Below are 18423 nucleotides of genomic sequence, written 5' to 3' on the forward strand. Positions count from 1 at the left end.
GTCCGGGTCTGTCCTGTGGAGCGGTGCTGCGGGCTCCACTGGCGGTCTGCGATACCGTCTCCTCGTGTTCGTAAGGCTGCTTGGTTTAAGTCATGGGCAGAGGGAGAGGGTCTCTGCCACCCCCCTCCCCTCCCCGTACTTCATTGGCTCGTGTTCCTTCAATAGATTCTTGTGCCTGTGGTCTGCTGGATATATTAGATCTATTAAGCTTTTTATTTATTTTTTTTAATTCCTTCCCCCTCCCCCCCTCCCCCCCACCACCCCCCGAATGGAGGCATCTTCCAGAGTCACTCTCTCCCTGCGTGATGCTGAGTTTGGGATGTCTCCCTCAGTCCATCCTCTCCACCTTGCCCAGGACCTTGCCCTCGTACATGGGCAGGACGGAGCCGTCGTCCCACACCTCCTCGAACACGGCCCCGCACTCAAACTCGTCGCTGGCCTTCTTGAAGTAGTACCTGGAACAGACGGCAAAACCGGCGGGGTTACAACACGCCGGGCGGAGTTACAACACGCCGACCGGGCCGGCAAACAACAAAAGTGCCGCTATGTGTCGCCGTGATGTCATCCGTTCCGCAACTGTGCGTCTCTGGTCAGGCAAGGCTCCGCGACGTACAATTACTCAATCTCGGCAAGCCAACTGTCACGATTTCAAAGTGCAGAAGAGTCTTCCGAGAACAAAGGACCGTCGTCATTTCCCCCCATATTTAAACGTACTCCTCCAATCACAAAAACTTCTAAGTTTCATACATGAACGGCATTTCAAAAACCACAGCTTCCAATAAAATAATAGCCTGAGCAGGAGAAGCCACCAGTCCACAGCCACTCTGTTCATCATGTTGAAGATCTCCTTCCCTACCCAGAAAGGTCTCATTACACAAAAAAAAAATCTAATTAGAAGCCATCTTGAACCCCTCTCTGTCTCTGAACTCCTCTGTCTAGAAACTTCTAAAGTGCACCCGCTGTCAAATGAAGGGTTTTCCGTTGCAAAGGTTGAAATTTCGGGTGCCTGCAAGTCTGCCTGTCCCCCCTGCGCACACACACACCTCCACACACACACACACACACACACACACACACACTGTCTGCTTTCTCTCCATAACTCTCCAATCACCAGCGGAGAACAGGAGGAGGAGGAAGAGAAGAGCAGCTTCCTCTGGCCCCCTGGTGTCAGGCAGATTGGAAACAGGCCAGGCCGGAGGGGACCTGGGCAGGGCCGTAACTCAGACAGCGAGGGTCCGCGGGAGGTCGGCAGGTCACATAGCTAGGGCCTGAAAATTATTCAGAGGGTCCATTTTGTGTCGGCGAGTCCGCTGGGTTGCTAATGATTTTTCCCGTGCTTTAAAAGGGGGAGAGGACCAGCAGGGGAGTTTTAATGATTAGCTTTGTAATGGAAAATGGCTCATTTCACCAATGTCTGCTGAGCCCTGGAATTCCTATAGCTCGCGTTTTATGAGTACATTTGACCAAGTTACACAAACAACACATGGGGATTTTTGTGCGTGTGTTTTTTTTTGTAGTACATTTTCATTAAAAAATACGCAAAATGCCTGGCAAACAAAGGCAGGGGTTAGACGACGGTGGCATCTGGTAGGCCTCTCTACCAGTTTAGATAAAACTGAGAAGGGGGGGGGTAATCAACACATTCAGGGCTATGTTCTCATTTGCAAGAGAATAGAATAAAGCGAGAGGCTTCACTTCTCTGCAGAGCCGATGATTTTTTTAAACCCGCGACAAAATGAAATTCGGAAACGGTCAACAGTTCCTTAGCGAGCCCAAACGGAACTTTGTAAATAAAATCGAATAAAATAAAGGCCGTATGACATTTCACATAATTACAACCTTATTTCTCGGCAAAAAGCAACATCCTCCCCCACAAAAGCTTCAAACGAGAAACACGGCCCTTATTTGATTGAAAAAAGAAAGGAGGAGGAGGAGAATAAAGTCTTTCCATTGGAACATGTTTTATGTGGCAAGATTTTCTCTCTGCAACATCTGGCACCAATATCGTCTGGCAGTGCGGGGCGTACTGTTCTTTGTTGAATTTCTGCCATGTTGAAATTAACCAACTCCACACATATTCTGCTATTAAAGCCGTCGCTCTTAAATGGGTTTCTCTTTTTTTCCCCCCCTTTTCATTCCTGCCTCTCGCTAAAGAAGCGCACTTGACTGGGATATCACCGCGACCCGTCCGTGTGCGTCTACGCGCACTATCTCCACATCAACAAACAGGCCGCGTACTCCCAAAATCCAGAAAGCAAGAGGAAATCTAACCCGGTCTGGTAATTAAGAAAATTACACTCCTCGTGTCACCCCTGCGGTTGGAAGCGGAGATCCATCATCGCCGTTGACACCGGCGGACAGCTAACGACCCGTTTCGAACTGAGAGCGCTCCGTTTTGGTGCGAATCATGCGCGGCTGTGTACATACACACGCATGTATTCGTATTGTTCTCATAAAACAAAGAGCTGCATGTGCTGCCGCCTGATACAATCGCTGAAGAATTTGAGCGCCTACCAATTGCGCGAGTCTTTGTGCATGAAATGAAAGGGCTGTGCTTCAAAGACATGCTTATTAAGTGTGCCTTACCATGGAAATCAATACCAGATGTGACCAAATCGCTCTAGTTAAAATTCTCTCTTTCCTTTCAGTACAGTGAAAATACCAGCTCCCTCTCCCCCCAAATTCTGTTCCTCTCTCTCCCTCTACCTACCACACACACACACACACACACACACACACACACACTAAAAACACCAACAACCCCCCCACCCCCCACCCCACCAATCCCTTACCTCAAAAATTACCCAACCATAAACGCATTCCAAGAAAATATAGAATTTCTAAAAGACGCAAGTGGAAAAAGTCATGTAAAATGAAAGATTACCTGTAACTGCCCTTCTTGCGGAGCTGTTCTTTGAAGTGGCCGAGTGTGAGGCTGTGGGTCTTCATCATCCTGCGATAGGGGATGTCCTCTCCGCAGAAGAAGTACGTGACCACCAGCTCAGAGCCCAGAGTGCCGTGACCACCAGCCTGTTTCTTTGGCTCTTTGGACCTGCGGAGGAGAGGCACGATCAGGGTGAATACGTGTGTCTGCCTCAGAGGGCCACGCGACAATCCCATCGATCAACGACACTGAACAACTATTTACAAACCAGCTAAAGCTAAGAAAGCGCTGAAAGCTTGCACTGGGACGGGCTGTGTTATAGCGTGGGGGACCTGCACACACACCGGTCAGACTGGTGTGTGTGTGTGTGTGTGTGTGTGTGTGGGACAGGGTCGGTGTGTTAAGGGGACATGAGCGGGAGCCTGGTGTCAGACGTGTGTGTGTGTGTGTGTATGTGTGTGTGCGTGTGCGTGTGCGCGTGTGCGTGTGCGCGTGTGCGTGTGCGCGTGCGTGTGCGTGTGCGCGTGTGTGCGTGTGTGTGGGGTACAGGGTCGGTGTGTTAAGGGGACATGAGCGGGAGCCTGGTGTCAGACGTGTGTGTGTGTGTGTGTATGTGTGTGTGCGTGTGCGTGTGCGTGTGCGTGTGCGCGTGTGCGCGTGTGCGTGTGCGCGTGCGTGTGCGTGTGCGCGTGTGTGCGTGTGTGTGGGGTACAGGGTCGGTGTGTTAAGGGGACATGAGCGGGAGCCTGGTGTCAGACGTGTGTGTGTGTGTGTGTATGTGTGTGTGCGTGTGCGTGTGCGTGTGCGCGTGTGCGTGTGCGCGTGCGCGTGTGCGCGTGCGTGTGCGTGTGCGCGTGTGTGCGTGTGTGTGGGGTACAGGGTCGGTGTATTAAGGGCACAGGAGTGGGAGCCTGGTGTCAGACGTGTGCGTGTGTGTGTGTGTGTGTGTGTGTGTGTGTGCGCGTGTGTGTGTGTGCGCGTATGTGTGTGGGGGGGACAGGAGCGGTGTATTAAGGGGACAGGGTGGCTGCATTAAGGGGACAGGAGCGGGAGCCTGGTGTCAGACGTGTGTGTGTGCGTGTGTGTGTGTGTGTGGGGGACAGGGTGGGTGTATTAAGGGGACAGGAGCGGTGTATTAAGGGGACAGGGTGGGTGTATTAAGGGGACAGGAGCGGTGTATTAAGGGGACAGGGTGGGTGTATTAAGGGGACAGGAGCGGTGTATTAAGGGGACAGGGCGGGTGTATTAAGGGGACAGGGCGGGTGTATGAAGGGGACAGGGCGGGTGTATTAAGGGGACAGGAGCGGTGTATTAAGGGGACAGGAGCGGTGTATTAAGGGGACAGGGTGGGTGTATTAAGGGGACAGGGTGGGTGTATTAAGGGGACGGGAGCGGGAGGGAGTGCCGGGCACCCCGCAGTCCGAGCCGGCCGCCCCGCTCCGCAGAAGGTGCTCCAGCGCCGCGTGTGTCACGGGGGGGGTCGCCAAAGGGCAGGCCCAAAGTAATTTAGTCCTCTTCATTCACTTCCAAGGCTTTGTAACGCAACTTCAGAAAGCGCCTGCTAGCCAGAGACAGCTGGCAGACTGAAGGTCAGCCAATTAAAAATAAAAAGACTGGCAGTCAGGTGGCAGGGGCTGAGCTTCAAACACGGCCCCGCTCAAGACCAAGAGGAGGGCCGAACGGACGGGGGGGAAAGTTGTTGATGTCGGGTCTTGCAGGGAAGACTTCATGCGTGTGCGTGTGCGTGTGTGTGTGTGCGTGTGTGTGATTGAGTTCAAAGATGGATGCATGCTGACCCATAATGCCTCCGTAGAGCTTTATAGAGAAGAAATAATAAATAAAAGCAGGACACAGATGTAGGAGAGGGGGGGGGGGAAACATACTCGTCTGTTTGAAGCCCGGGACTCGACAGAGGTGCGTTCCCACTCTGGAAAGCGGCAGGATGACTCCTGTCTCTTTGAAGGCTCGATGTTGAATGCCTGACAAACCAACAAATCAAATCAGCATGCCGCACCAGACACAATACCCTATCCCCCGCATTTCCAAGAACTCTCAGAAGGTCCCGTCACAAGACCCATTCCAAGATAGTTTCCACACTCTCAAACTAACAGACAGATGTGAACCACGTTCTGTAATGTCCTAATCGAGGTCAATGTATCGTGGCAACGACTTGTCCATTTTCAGTCGTTTTGGCTGCAAAACACTTGGCCCCATGAAATTTGAATCCAGATTTGTTTTGGCATGCCGGTACTTCAGGGATATAACTATTGGCTTCATGAGATCACACATGGGCCTTTCCCAGGGAAAGAGGGGGGAGGACAGAGGCAGGAAGGGCCTGCAGGACCTCACCTCTGCTTGGGGGGTTTGGACACCTCCTCCAGTCTCCGACAGGCCTCCTCCAGCTGAGCCAGGGTGTTGGGCGGGGGCAGGGGGGGCATGGCGGGGTCCTGGATGAAGGGGTGGGCGGGATGGTGCGTGCGGGCGTGGCTCCCGCCCCCTACCCCCCACGCGTGCGTCCGGCTGGGTAGCGTCTTGGAGGAGGAGTCCGGGGCGTAGGGCTTCTTGATACCTTGAGTGCTGAGGAGACGGAAACGACAGCGTTAGCGCTGCCTGCCCTCCTGCACATATCACCCACACGCTTAGGAGCTCATTAACAGGGCATGTGACTGCTCACTCAGGATCTCACCGCCAACACGGCCCGCTTGATCCTGTTACAACACGCATTCCATCAACTCATCAAAGTTGAGTTTTATGATCTTTGGAACGTATTGCGATATAACGAGCGCTGTAACCTAAAAATACTCCCCCCCATGAAAAGGAAAGCTGCTGAACAGGCATATTATTTGTTGCACTTTTTGGTGAAAAAGGCATGCGGTTAAGGACCTGTGGCAGCAGGAAGCAGGCTGCCTAACGCTCAGGGAATGCGTGCGTGTGTAACCCTGGTGTAAACCGGGTGCAACTCATGTGTAAACCTGTGTAACTTGTTCGTAAACCTGTGTGTAACTTGTTCGTAAACCTGTGTGTAACTTGTTCGTAAACCTGTGTGTAACTTGTTCGTAAACCTGTGTGTAACTTGTTCGTAAACCTGTGTGTAACTTGTTCGTAAACCTGCGTGTAACTTGTTCGTAAACCTGTGTGTAACTTGTTCGTAAACCTGCGTGTAACTTGTTCGTAAACCGTGTGTAAACCGTGTGTAAACCGTGTGTAAACCGTGTGTAAACCGTGTGTAAGCCCGTTGCTGCTGGCTCACCTGTGCGGTTTGTGTTTGTTCTGCCTCTCGCTCTCCAGGATCCACTGCCACACGTTCTGCGAGCGGTCCGTACCATCCGACGGAAGCTGTGGGGAGGTGCTGGTGACCCCTCCACCCTCGCCGTTCAGCTGGCCCACCCCCTCGCTGGCCTTGCTCGGCCGTTTGGACAAAGCAGTCGGACGCCTGCAGACAAATGAACAAAGCCAACGTTAATATCAATACTACCAGCACCTCCAAAACAAGAGACTGGGTTTGTAGGTAAAATGTCTAAAATATTGCATTTGTATATAATGTGATGCTCCTTTATAACATAAACATAAATAGACTGCTATCAAAGTTAAAGTTAGGCAAAGAAACATTAATGGAATTTTAATATCGACGGGAACAGAATTTATTTTAAAAATTCCACCTGAAAAAATCCCTATTTTCAGTCTTATGTTGCTGTAAAAGTATGCCACTGTGGCCAATCTCCCACAGATTAAACCTACAGGATGTTTCCTTTGTTTGTTCCATTGGATATGACAAAACTCATTTTACAAGATTTTTGATACACACAACTAATATTCCATACAAAAATATACAGGTTCCCCCTCACCACCAAATATACAGAGTTCCCCCTCACCACGACAGACACTTTCGCTCACAGAGACAGAGACAGAGACAGAGACAGAGACAGAGACAGAGACAGAGACAGAGACAGAGACAGAGACAGAGACAGAGACTCACACTCACACTCACACTCACACTCACACTCACACTCACACTCACACTCACACTCACACTCACACTCACACTCTCTCACACACACACACTCACACACACACACACACACACACACACACACACACACACACACACACACACACACACACTCACACTCACACTCACACACACACACACACACAGACAGAGACACTCACACTCACACTCACACTCACACTCACACTCACACTCACACTCACACTCAGACACACACTCAGACACACACTCAGACACACACTCAGACACACACTCAGACACACACTCAGACACACACTCAGACACACACTCAGACACACACTCAGACACACACTCAGACACACACTCAGACACACAGACACACAGACACTCACCCCAGGGTGAACTCGGCCGGGCTCCCACACTGCTCCTTGCCGTGGCTGCGGCACTTGTGGTAGGAGGAGTAGTCTGCGGTCCCGGGGCACAGGCACTGCACGCGCTGGGCCGCCTCCACCTCCACCTGCTCCTTGCTCTTGGGCGTGGCGTGGTGGTGGATGTAGTGGTGGTGGATGTGCTTGGTGGACTGTTTGGACAGGAAGGCCTTCCCCGCCCCGCAGCCCAGGGGGTAGGGGGCCAGGACGGGGCCGGGGACGGGCTTGGTGAGGACGGGATGCTGGTCCGGGGAGCGCGACCGGGGCGAGTGGCGGACCACCCCGGGGGACTGGCAGCCGGGGGTCTTCAGCACCCTGGAGAGGTGTTCGTCCAGGATGGCCTGGGGGTCCTCCTCCAGGGAGCCCGAGGGCAGCAGGCCCAGGGGGTGAGAGGGGTGGTGGGCACTGCCTGGCACCTCCCCCTCGTCCCTCTCCTCCTCCTACACACACGCACACACACACAAAAGCACTGGGTCAGGCCAACGCAGTCAATCCGACACATGGCATTAACCACCGGCTGCAAGTGTCACTATTTCCCACTGATACAATGGCATTTCATGTTTAATTCCACATGATCGGTTCGCTATAATGCAGACAAAAAAAAAACCAAATCTTCCGAGACATTTCTACGGGCAGCAGAAGTTAGCACAGTAACAAGCAGCGACAAGTAGCTGGTACAGTAGCCGTAATTGGCTGGTCTCGCATGGTAGCACTGCAAAGCCCCCAGTCACTTTCCATTTGAGGGCTGTTGCCTCAGTAATTAGGCCTTTGGTACATTTAATATATTACCCGCAGTTCACCGCACAAAGGGATGCAGACTTTACTCACATTCAATGATATGCCACTTGAGTGCCACTAAGTACATGCTATTTAAAGAATTTAGAGCATGTCAAGGAAGATAAGGAAAAAGGTCCCAGGATGAATAGCCTGAGAGTGTAACTAAACGAAGCCAAGCGGCTCACCCAGACTGTCTCTCTTGCTCCCTGCCATCTCTCCCATGCGGTTAGCAACAGCGCACAGAAAAATAACAGCTACAATGAGCAACTGTCAAGCACAGGGTTTCCATGGGGGAATGACGGGCCAACATCATGCACTGAAGAGCTTGCGTGTGCACACAGACACACACATACATGGATCAAGACGGCGGAAAAGCTGCCCTTAGCACTTTTAAAAGACGTGGTTCCAGCCACTGGGTTAGCCAGCCCGCGAGCGGGAGGTATCGGGGTTTGGGGGTTCTCACCTCCTGGATCTGCTGCAGCCGCTCCTCCAGAGAGCTCATGGTCTCGCGCTCCCTCTTCAGCTTCTCCAGCCGGGCGATGAGGTCAGCGGCGAAGGTGGCGGGCTTCACGGGGGTCATCTCCTTGGGCAGCCGGTGCGTCCTCTGTGGGGGGCGACAAAGGAAGGGGGGGGTGTGAGTTTATACGTGGGGGAGGAAGCCAGCATAACCGGCCGGTCCCGGGCCAAATGTGAGCCACAGCAGACTGAGCCCGGCGCTAACCGCTAAAGCTAACAGTGCTGACCCTCCTTCTCTGGGCTAACCGCTAACAGTGCTAGCCCTCCCTCTCTGGGCTAACCGCTAACAGTGCTAGCCCTCCCTCTCTGGGATAACCGCTAACAGTGCTAGCCCTCCCTCTCTGGGCTAACTGCTAACAGTGCTAGCCCTCCCTCTCGGGGCTAACCGCTAACAGTGCTAGCCCTCCCTCTCTGGGCTAACCCCTAACAGTGCTAACCCTCCTCTCTGGGCTAACCCTCCGCCTCTCCTTCCCCCCGCCCGGCGGCTCTGCCAGGCCCCTGCCGTCGGTGTGAGCAGTTGGTCCCGCTCCGAGGGGCCCCCGCTTGTTCCCTCTGTAGTACAACCAAGCCATCAGCGCTCGCTCTGAAGACACACCGCTTCAAAGGGCCCGCGTCAAACATCAAACGCACTCTGGGGTGGGAGGGGCCGGCGCATTAAAGCTCAGAATAAAAGCCAGATATCGACAGGAGAAAGAGGGGAAAATTAAAAGAAAAATATAAGATGGAGAGATGAGTGCAGGCAGAGGGGTGGGGGAGATAGAGGAGTCAAATGGTTGGAGATCAGAAGGAGAAGCGATAATTTATTTCCTGACTGCACGCTGGGCACCTCAGAGGTACACCAGCGACACTATCACTTTTTTAACTATATGTGCATTTTCTTTTCTGGTTTTTTTTTTGTGCTGTGACTTTTTTGGTGCCTCTCATCTCTTTGTAAAGAGGATGAAGGGAGGGAGAGAAGAAAGGCAGCTTCTGCTGGCGAGTCTCTCCGTCGAGCGGATCTCCTGCTGCCTGCAGCCCTGGGAGAGGCAGCCGTCTCCAAATCAGGAGGGACACATTAAAAACACGGGGAAGAACAGAGCGCGAGAGAGAGAGAGAGAGGGAGAGAGAGACAACAAGATGCTTCCCCCACCACACCATCGCAAAGGGTGCTGCACACACCGTCTGCTTGTGAAGGAGAGGGAGACAGTTTTGTTTCACTGGTTTTTTGTTTTTTTTTGCCATCATGTACCCTACCCCCCCCCCCCCCCCCCTTCCCAGTTTAACCCCCCCCAACCCCCATGATTGCCTTTTTGATGCACTGAGCCTATAGCAGCCATACCCCCACATACACCTCCCTCCCCCCACCCAGAAGAAGAAAAAACACTGGAACTCTTTGCTCAGATCCAGAGATTGGGGGAGGGCGTGGGAGGCAGGGGGTGGGGGGTGGAGGGGTGTTGTGGAAAAAAGGGGCTTGCGCTGTTGGAAGTTGTCACTTTTACACAAACTGGCTCTATTCATCTCCTGATCAAAGCCCCATCAACAAGAGCCGGTTGATTTGGGAGCCCCAGGACTAAACAGGCTCATTTACGGACCTGACTCCACACTCTCCTTATACACATCCTCATCTGCTGTTGCTTATCGTCATTTTCAAACTGTTGTTGTTTCCAGAATGGCTTTTTTTGAGATGGGGGGGTAAAAGTATGAAAACAAGACTGGTTTGTGTTTTTGACAGCTTTAGGGAAACTAAGGGGCGGTATGGATGGGAGCGGGCCGTTGAAAAAGAAAAGGAAAAATGGTATGCTAATTCTGTCTTTCATTTACTGACTTTTATATGAAAATGAGTCTCTGTTCCTGTGTGAAAAAATATGGTACTCTGTCAAAACATTCACTCGAGGAGGAAAAACCGCCACTCCCAGTGGAAACATGAACCAGTCGGGTGCATGGAGGAGAAAGTTTTGCGTACAGGAAGGGGTCGGAGTGACACTTACGGGGAAATGGGGAAGGGGCACCTGGCCGTTCATCTTGACGCTCCGATGCATCTCCCGCTGTTGCTGTTTCTTGGTCCCGAGCTTGTAGGGTGGGATTCCATCTCTGCCAGGAGACACCAGGAGAAGTGTGTGAACAACTACAAGGGCATTCACAAGAAAACCCCAACCATACACAACCCCACAACCTTCAGTTTCCTAGTCTTCCATCAGATCCACAAGAAAACCCCAACCATATACAACCCTCAGTGTCCTAGTTTTGCAGGACATCCACAAGATCCACAACCTTCAAACTCCTAGTTTTGCAAGACATCTACACAAAAAGCCCAACCAGACACAACCCACAACCTTCCTTCCTCCTAGTTTCCTCGTCTCCCAGAACTTCCAGAAGAAGACCCCCGCCACACACAACCTTCAGTTCCCTGTCTTTGACCAGCCTCAAGAGGGACATGTAAGAGGTAACAAAACTTTGCATCTACCATGTCGGAGAAGATCACCACCATTCGCACTTGTGTCAAGAAAACCCCCGTAAGGACATTAGCAACCACAGCCCCCTCACCCCTGTTGCTCAGGGCAGCGTCCCCGGGGGCACCGTTAGCAACTCAAATGAAGACCCTACACTCACATGAGCACCCCTGAAGTAAACATGAAAGAGAATCAAAGAGCCAATCAAAACACCTCTATTGACTCCCCAAAAATACAGCCGAGCAGACAATTACCAGCACATGATTCCATTGGGTAGTTTAAGTGTTGCTTTGTTAGCTGTACACTAGCCCTTTTGCAGCACATGACGAAATAAGATAAATATTTCAACTGAATTGTTGCAAGTTTGATGATATCCGTATCTAGCTAAGGAAAAAAAAATAAGGGGGGGGGGGTCTTGCAGCTCAGAAACGCACACAAACATACAAAAAGAAATAAAACGGCAAGAATCAACACTTTCTTTAAACTTTTCCCCCCCCCATTCCTCATTCCCCCCGTCGGGCACGCTAACAAAGTCAGCAGCCGGCTGCCATTTAAGCCAGGCCAATTATCTCAGCGCTTTTTTAACTTGGAAGTGTGTTCTGACCTAGCCCAAATGCAGTTTTAACTGGCGCTTTGAAATCTCACACTCATGCGCACACGCTCTCTCTGCCATCTTCATTTGGCAGCGCCTCTGCAGTGAGCCTCTGATCTAGGCAACATCAAAAGGCTGGTTTGTAAGATAAGGTAATGTTTGAAGTTGGCACAGCAGCATTCCCTCGCGTCCAAGTAAATCCATAAATAAGATATAAGCAAAAAATCCCCCCCCCCTCCTCTACCCCCTCCCTCCCTTCCTTTTCTCTCTTTATCTAAAAATGGGATTCAGATTTGCGCTGTGCCTTTTAACCATAATAAAAAGACACACTAATCAAATTGTTCCCCCAACGAAGAGGAAGCTTTTTTTTTTATTTTATTATTTAGCACGGCAACATGAGAAGGAGAGGAGGAGGGCGGCCGGTTGAAGCCTGCGTGCCATCTTGCAGAGGAAAGGGGGTGGGGGAGTGGAAATTTCACAATTGAGATTTACACTACGTTTATCTGCAGGGGGGAGCAGTGAAGATATGGGTAAATACATCCACCACAGTTCCCCTTTCCCACAAAACTGCGCCCACAAGTTCTTTACAGCACTTTCTCCTCCACTAAAGGGCCGAGAACATGTCAGAAAGCATACCGAGCTCGTGTAATGTGCGTTCCTGTTTTTAGGGGGAGGGCACACCAGGACCGATGCCCCGTCTCGGAACCCCATCCCACTCTCAGCTCCCCCGCCCGTCCGCCCCCCTCCCCGCCATCCCAAACACCAATCTCGGCTCCCAAACCCACACCAAAATATTAATCCCCCCAGTAGTTTAATCAAGCAGGCTTCCCCTTGGCCTCCCTGAGCCAGCGATGGCCAGGCCTTTGTGGTGGCAGGAAAAACAGCCAGGCTTCTTTCATGGGTCTGCATTATGGGGATCTCCTATTCACTTGTGCAAGTAATTTTCAAAGCAGCCAGGCACCCTCTTATCCCCCTAAGCTCCCGGAGCCTAACAATAGGCTGAAAGCGATTCACTAAAGCCTTTCATCCTCCATGCACTTTATTTCGCACTCCCTGCACTCGGCTATGCGCTCCTACAATTGGCACTGCTGCAAAAGGGGGAGACGGGACGGGACGGGGGGGGGGTTGGTATGAAGGGGTGCGGAGATGAGAAGGGGTTTTGGGGGTTCGGTGTGGCGATTGGAGGGGGGGGGGGGGCGGCTGCCCTAATCCTGCCACTGTGTGTCCCAGGTGACCCGTCCTGGGGTCCAGAGGCGACTGGCCCCGTGAACGCCTCACCGACACATGATCTCACCATACCAGGCTCAGCAGGAGGAAACCAAACCACCATGTGAGTAAGCCAGCTTTCATTTACTGCCAACATTTTTCAATGAGTTTGTCTTAAGGCACAAATGGATTTCTCCCCCCCATATCCTTGAGTTGAGAACAATACATGGATGAAAAAAATATATATACGTTATTTTTTTTCTGGGTGGGATACCCCAGTTCTTGGGAGAAGGATAACATCCCCCCATATATATATATATATATATATATAGACACACACACATTTCCCTGTAGTACCTCAAAACAAACTTAAGATCCTAAGCAAACCTATAAATGGTGCATCTCCACCAGACATAGGGATACCAAACAATAACAAAACCAACTGGTCTCGGTTTTGCAAAATCATGGAAATACAAACAATGTTACACATGGCAGAAAGGCGTATCAACATCATCACAAATGTATCCTTCTGAATTCACTTCATACAACGGTCTTTCTGAGGTTATCAACAGGTCATTGACCTGGATTAGAAAATAACTTCATACGAACAGGAACAACTTCATACAACACGCCAACAATGACACGGCGCCAGAATTCAGCCGCAGTCGGTGAAATAAATCCTTTTCATTGAGCTCAAGTTAACAAAATGTGAGCGAATGTGTTGACAAGCACAAAGGAAGCGCATCAGAGCCCTGATGCCTTCGCCGCTGAGTTTTCTGAGAGTCCGACCGGAGTTGAAGTCGGGGACATGAAAAAGCGGCTTTCGTCTGGAGCCGAAAAAGCAGCACTGCCACCAAAGTCATGCCACTGTTTGCATAAAGAGGTATCAATTAGCACACCAAAGCGGCCTCACAATCGCAGGGCGTGGGGGCGCGCCGCGGCCCGACACCGAAAACAAACGGCACGTCTCCGCGCTCTTCCGCCGCGCCGCGCGTCTGTCTGAGCTGCGGTCTTCTCGCATTCCTAAATATAACATCTGAGGACGCGCCCGCCAAAAGAGCGGCCTCTATCTCTCATTACCGGCCTCCGACGGCGAATCACAAGCCTCTACCCGAAGCGGGCGGCTGAACGCGGCCTTTCAAAACGGCCGCGACGTCCGCTTTTAACCAGACGGAGAGGAAACCGCACGCTAACCTGCGCCCACCGTCTTAGGCGTCAGGCCAGCCGCGTGCAGGGAGACGGTGGGCCGCACGGTTCGAGGCGTGCATTAGCAAAAGTGAAAATTTGGTTTTCTGGGGAATAACAGATAGCAGAAAGTGGACGGTGGAGGGTTTTTAGGACAGGAGGCCCCCGATCACAGTAGCAGTAGTGGCAAACTCACGGGACACTTACACGCTACTGTCCGTCATAGACATGGAGTCATCCGTCATGGCGTCGCTGGAGATTTCACTGTCGTTGGCACTGGTGGCAGGGGCGAACACGTACCCAGAGTTCACATGATAAGGATTTGCAGGATCTCCAAGTCTGTGGGACCTGAAAGAAACCATTAGGGGTTTTTTTAATGAATGCGATCCATATTAAACATGTCCCGGTCTCGGAAAGGCACACACACACACACACACACACACACACACACACACACACACACACACACACACAAGCTTGAGTCGAACAGAGACATGCTAATTAATTACCTATGCAAATGTGTGGTTTATGTATATGGGTGCACAGATCCAAACTTGAAAACAAGAGTCTTTGTTTCTATTCTGCGAGGGCCTACGGATTTTAATAATTAGGGTCGCTTCCACAAGGCTTCAGGGCCTCTGGAATGTGACAGCAAGATCTGTGGGCTCTTTTTTCTCTCCCTTTCATCCCCCCTGGAACAGGGCAGGCCAGGGGAAAGTTAAGTGAGCAGCACAGCTGTGTGAACGGACAACAGCACTTCCCCTGATTCGGCCATCTCGGGACCCTTTGTTTGTGCAAGGCCCCTGGTCCTGCACGTTTCAACCCCTCTGAAGCCACACTCCCTTCTAAACCCCCCCCCCCCCCCCCCAACCCTGCCTTAATTCAGGGCCCCTCCTCAGCCCCCTCTCTCCAGCAACCACCCCACCTCCTCCACCCCTACAAACTCTCTCTCCCTCTCCTGCTGTGATGCATTCCTGTTTCACTGGTGAAGGGGGTGGGGTGGGGTGGTGGTGGGGGGGGAACGAAAACTTGAGCTTAAAGCTCAGGCAGGAGAGAGAGGGAGAGAGAGAGAGAGAGAGAGAGAGAGAGAGGGAAGAGAGAACAGAAATGGGGAAGGAGGGCCTCTTCTTTAGGAGAATGCCTACTGGCCGGAGTGCTGTGAGGAGACACAGCATGACTAAAGCCTTAGGCCCCAGCGCAGACCTGACCTTTGGAGGTTCTTGCACAGAGTCAGGTATTTAGCACAGCTGGGCTCACATATTCCCCCCCCCCTCCTCTCCCTTTCTCTCTTTCATTCTTTCATGATCACCCCCCCATCCCTTCCTGTCTTTCTCTACCCTTCTTTTTTTTCTCTCCAAAGGACGCTTTGCCTCTGTTTCTCTGAACGGACAGATGAAACAGTTCGAGGGAAAGGTATAAAACGCGTAAGTAAAAGAGGGGTGGTGGGTGAAAGAGCGGTCCTGGTGGTGGGTTTTTCAGAATGGCTCGGTAAGGGGGGGGGTTTGAGCTGTGGTGAAATTAGTTCCACATGTTTCAGATGGAAATTCAGCGACATAAAGAGTTGGTGTGGAGCAGCCGGAAAAGGATGGGGCCCTCTCTCTTTCTTCAGAGAAAGATTAGACCACACCGATCAACAGCGGGACCAGAAGAGATGCTTCCATGTCAACAATCTCATTCTTTAAAGAAATGGCCATCACTGGAAGTGCCAGGTTCTCATACCGTCTGCCTGAGAACTTTCTACCCTGGAGCTGAGATCCAATGGCCCATTTAAGCGCCAACATTTTACTCCAAGTTGCCTCACATTTGTCTGACACAAAACACTTACACTGCTAAACTACTCTGCAACACAAAGTTCATAAATCAGTAGTGTACAGTGTAAATGGCACAATTAGTCATATTTATGTGGTTTATGTGTTCCATCCGTAATTCCTTAAATCTCTTTTCATTCTTGAGTTCAAATGCAATTTCAGAAATTAATTTGAAAACATATTTTTCCATCAAAAAAAATGAATGTTACAATCAAAAGCTAACCGTTTCCCTTAGATTTCTACAAAGATAAAAAACTTTAACAATACTCCATTGGCGCCCAGATGTTTTTCAATGTACAGGGATACCTTAAAGTTTTGTTATTTATTTTTGATGCACACGCATGCATAAAATCTACAAACTTGTATTCCCCACACAGACTGCTAGCAGCTGTCAAGACAATATTTGGTATGGGATCTTAAGAAGAGCGTGGGTGCTTTCCAACAATGCCTTATCTTTCATCTAGTTACAAAAGGGTCTAACCTTGGCACTCACTCTGTGTGTGCATGTGTGTGTGTGTGTCTAAGAGAGACAAAGTTGCAAAACAAATGAAGAAAATATTGGATAGCCTACTCTAAGATCAGTGTGACCGTTGAGCATTTACAAAACTGAAGATTTACAGCCAATTGCAACCCAATGGCAGACTTCAAAAAAATAAAAAGTGAAGAAAAAAAATTCTAATAAAAAAAATAGAAGCGCGGCTGACGCATAACTTTGCAATGGCATCATACACTTTGATATAAGCTGAAGCCAGACTTGGTCTCTGAACTTCATGCAAGATGAGCCTCTATCTGCGGAACAATTTCAAAGTGCAGGAAACCGGCGCAAGCCAGCAGAGGGCCGCCTGCAAGACACAATTTACTTAAAAGGAAGACCAGTTTCATTGATGTTTCCCCCTCAGACTTAATGCGAGGCAGGTGAGAAGATATTGCGTTTGAGCAAACTGGAGATGATCTCAGTGTTTCTCAATATTTAAGCGAACTGTCCATCTTAAAACACTACAAATGGCTACCCATTAACAGAACACAATGAAAAACAGATGCTGTTACTAATGTGGGTCGTTTCTGTTTGAACAATCCACAATATTAACACTGCTAGCACATGCAGGTAGTCGATTAAAAGCACCATTAAACAATATGTGACATTCAGAGGGAATAAATAATTGATTAAATAAATATACCCAATTGTTCAATGACATTGACATAATACATGCAATTTCTACAGTTATTAGTCATTAAAGATGTCAGCAGCAGTCTTACCTGTATCCATTCTCCAGCACCTCTGCCGTTCTTATGGAAGCAGTAGCCCGAAGTGCTTTAGCAGATAGCCCAACAACCGAAGCCAAGGCTTTAGCCTTTAAGTCACTGCAATTCCACTCTTCTTCCTCGTTCAACGTGGGCAGGTACCCACACATCAATTTGAGACTCCCAAGCCCGTTATGGTGCACATAAGCAGGGTTTTCACACCCCGTGCGGACGTATTCGAGGTATATATCAGAAGTTAAGAACATCTGGTAAGAATTTTCCTCCATTGTTGACTGGATCTCGGTTTGCGCTTGATCAAACATCGCCGAGTCTATCTGTTGCTTCTTAATACTATCCCGTATGTAGGTTTTAGTCGCAGGCTTCAGCTGTTTGGCAACAATGCTGTTGTTCTCGATATACCGTTTGTAAATAGCTTTGGCAACTCGCAACGTTTTGGTATCCTTGAGGTCCATCTGCCTGAAGCCATTGCAGGCGAACCAGAAGTCTAAAGTGTCCACGCATTTCTCCCGCTCCAGAAATGTACGAAAAAGGTGAGCACCGTCTTGGTCCCCCAGAAGAGAATGCAACGACTTGGTCCACCGAGCAAGCGGCGAGTCCGGGGAAGCGCTGCCCTCTGGTTCCCCTAGTCCGTCCTCGTTTCTCCTCGGTGTGGACCCGGGAGTAGCCACGGCAACTGATTTAGTCTTATTCTGGGGTCGCATCATGGCAAATTTGCTGGGATTGTGGCATGTCGCCTCTCCCTCTTCCCCCGGGACCGGTGGACGAGGGGCATCTTCTCTGAAGCTACTGCTGATGTGGTCCGCGAGAGCCCTGCTCATGGCTCCTGCTCCTGTGTCCTTGTGTGCTGTGCGCGTGCTCTGAGCTCGACTGTAATCTCCTCACTCTCTTAAGTCAGCAGGGGAGCTTCTCAGCCCTTCTCTCTGAAACAGAAAGTATTGATCTAATCAAAACCAGATCCGCCAAACTTCAAAGTAAGACACGAAGAGTGGGCTACAGTTTTTCCAGGCTCTTACAGGTTTTCAGAACGAAATAAAGGAAAGAGAACTGGGAAAGTGAAAGAATACTCAATTACGAATATCTTATGCGGATAACCATGCAGATTCAAAGAAAATCGAATAGTCTAAACAACAGTAGTAGTCCACGCTAACGTTCACAGAGGTTCTCAATGGCTGTTGAATATCAAAACCACAAACATTAACAGCACTGGCTGTATTTACGCATGATATAGCCTATCGCTTAGCTTCTTTATATAATTTAAATTGAGAACATATTGCAGCAGGTGCTTCATTTAGGCAATAGCACATTAACAGAAATGCTGTAGCCTACGTCAGAAACGGAGCGCTTAATATTTTTGGACGTTTCACA

The 18423-nt window shown here is 50.3% G+C and overlaps 1 protein-coding gene across 4 annotated transcripts in view; it reads right to left on the reverse strand.

The window, feature by feature from the left end:
• Positions 1–269: 269 nt before the first annotated feature.
• The window catches only part of LOC133121884 (axin-2-like), a 93314-nt gene continuing 75160 nt past the window's right edge, over positions 270–18423 (reverse strand). For all 4 annotated transcript variants that reach the window (XM_061231413.1, XM_061231412.1, XM_061231414.1 and 1 more), the window contains 10 exons: positions 17053–17978; positions 14195–14335; positions 10543–10645; positions 8523–8663; positions 7247–7722; positions 6135–6317; positions 5234–5461; positions 4768–4863; positions 2885–3052; positions 270–455 (listed from right to left, as the gene is read on the reverse strand). In XM_061231413.1, the coding sequence (XP_061087397.1) occupies positions 329–455; positions 2885–3052; positions 4768–4863; positions 5234–5461; positions 6135–6317; positions 7247–7722; positions 8523–8663; positions 10543–10645; positions 14195–14335; positions 17053–17876 (2487 nt within the window). In that variant the 5' untranslated portion in view covers positions 17877–17978 and the 3' untranslated portion in view covers positions 270–328. The remainder of the gene's footprint in view (positions 456–2884; positions 3053–4767; positions 4864–5233; positions 5462–6134; positions 6318–7246; positions 7723–8522; positions 8664–10542; positions 10646–14194; positions 14336–17052; positions 17979–18423) is intronic.

Source organism: Conger conger, chromosome 2 (genome assembly GCF_963514075.1).
Source record: "Conger conger chromosome 2, fConCon1.1, whole genome shotgun sequence".
Lineage (NCBI taxonomy): Eukaryota > Metazoa > Chordata > Actinopteri > Anguilliformes > Congridae > Conger > Conger conger.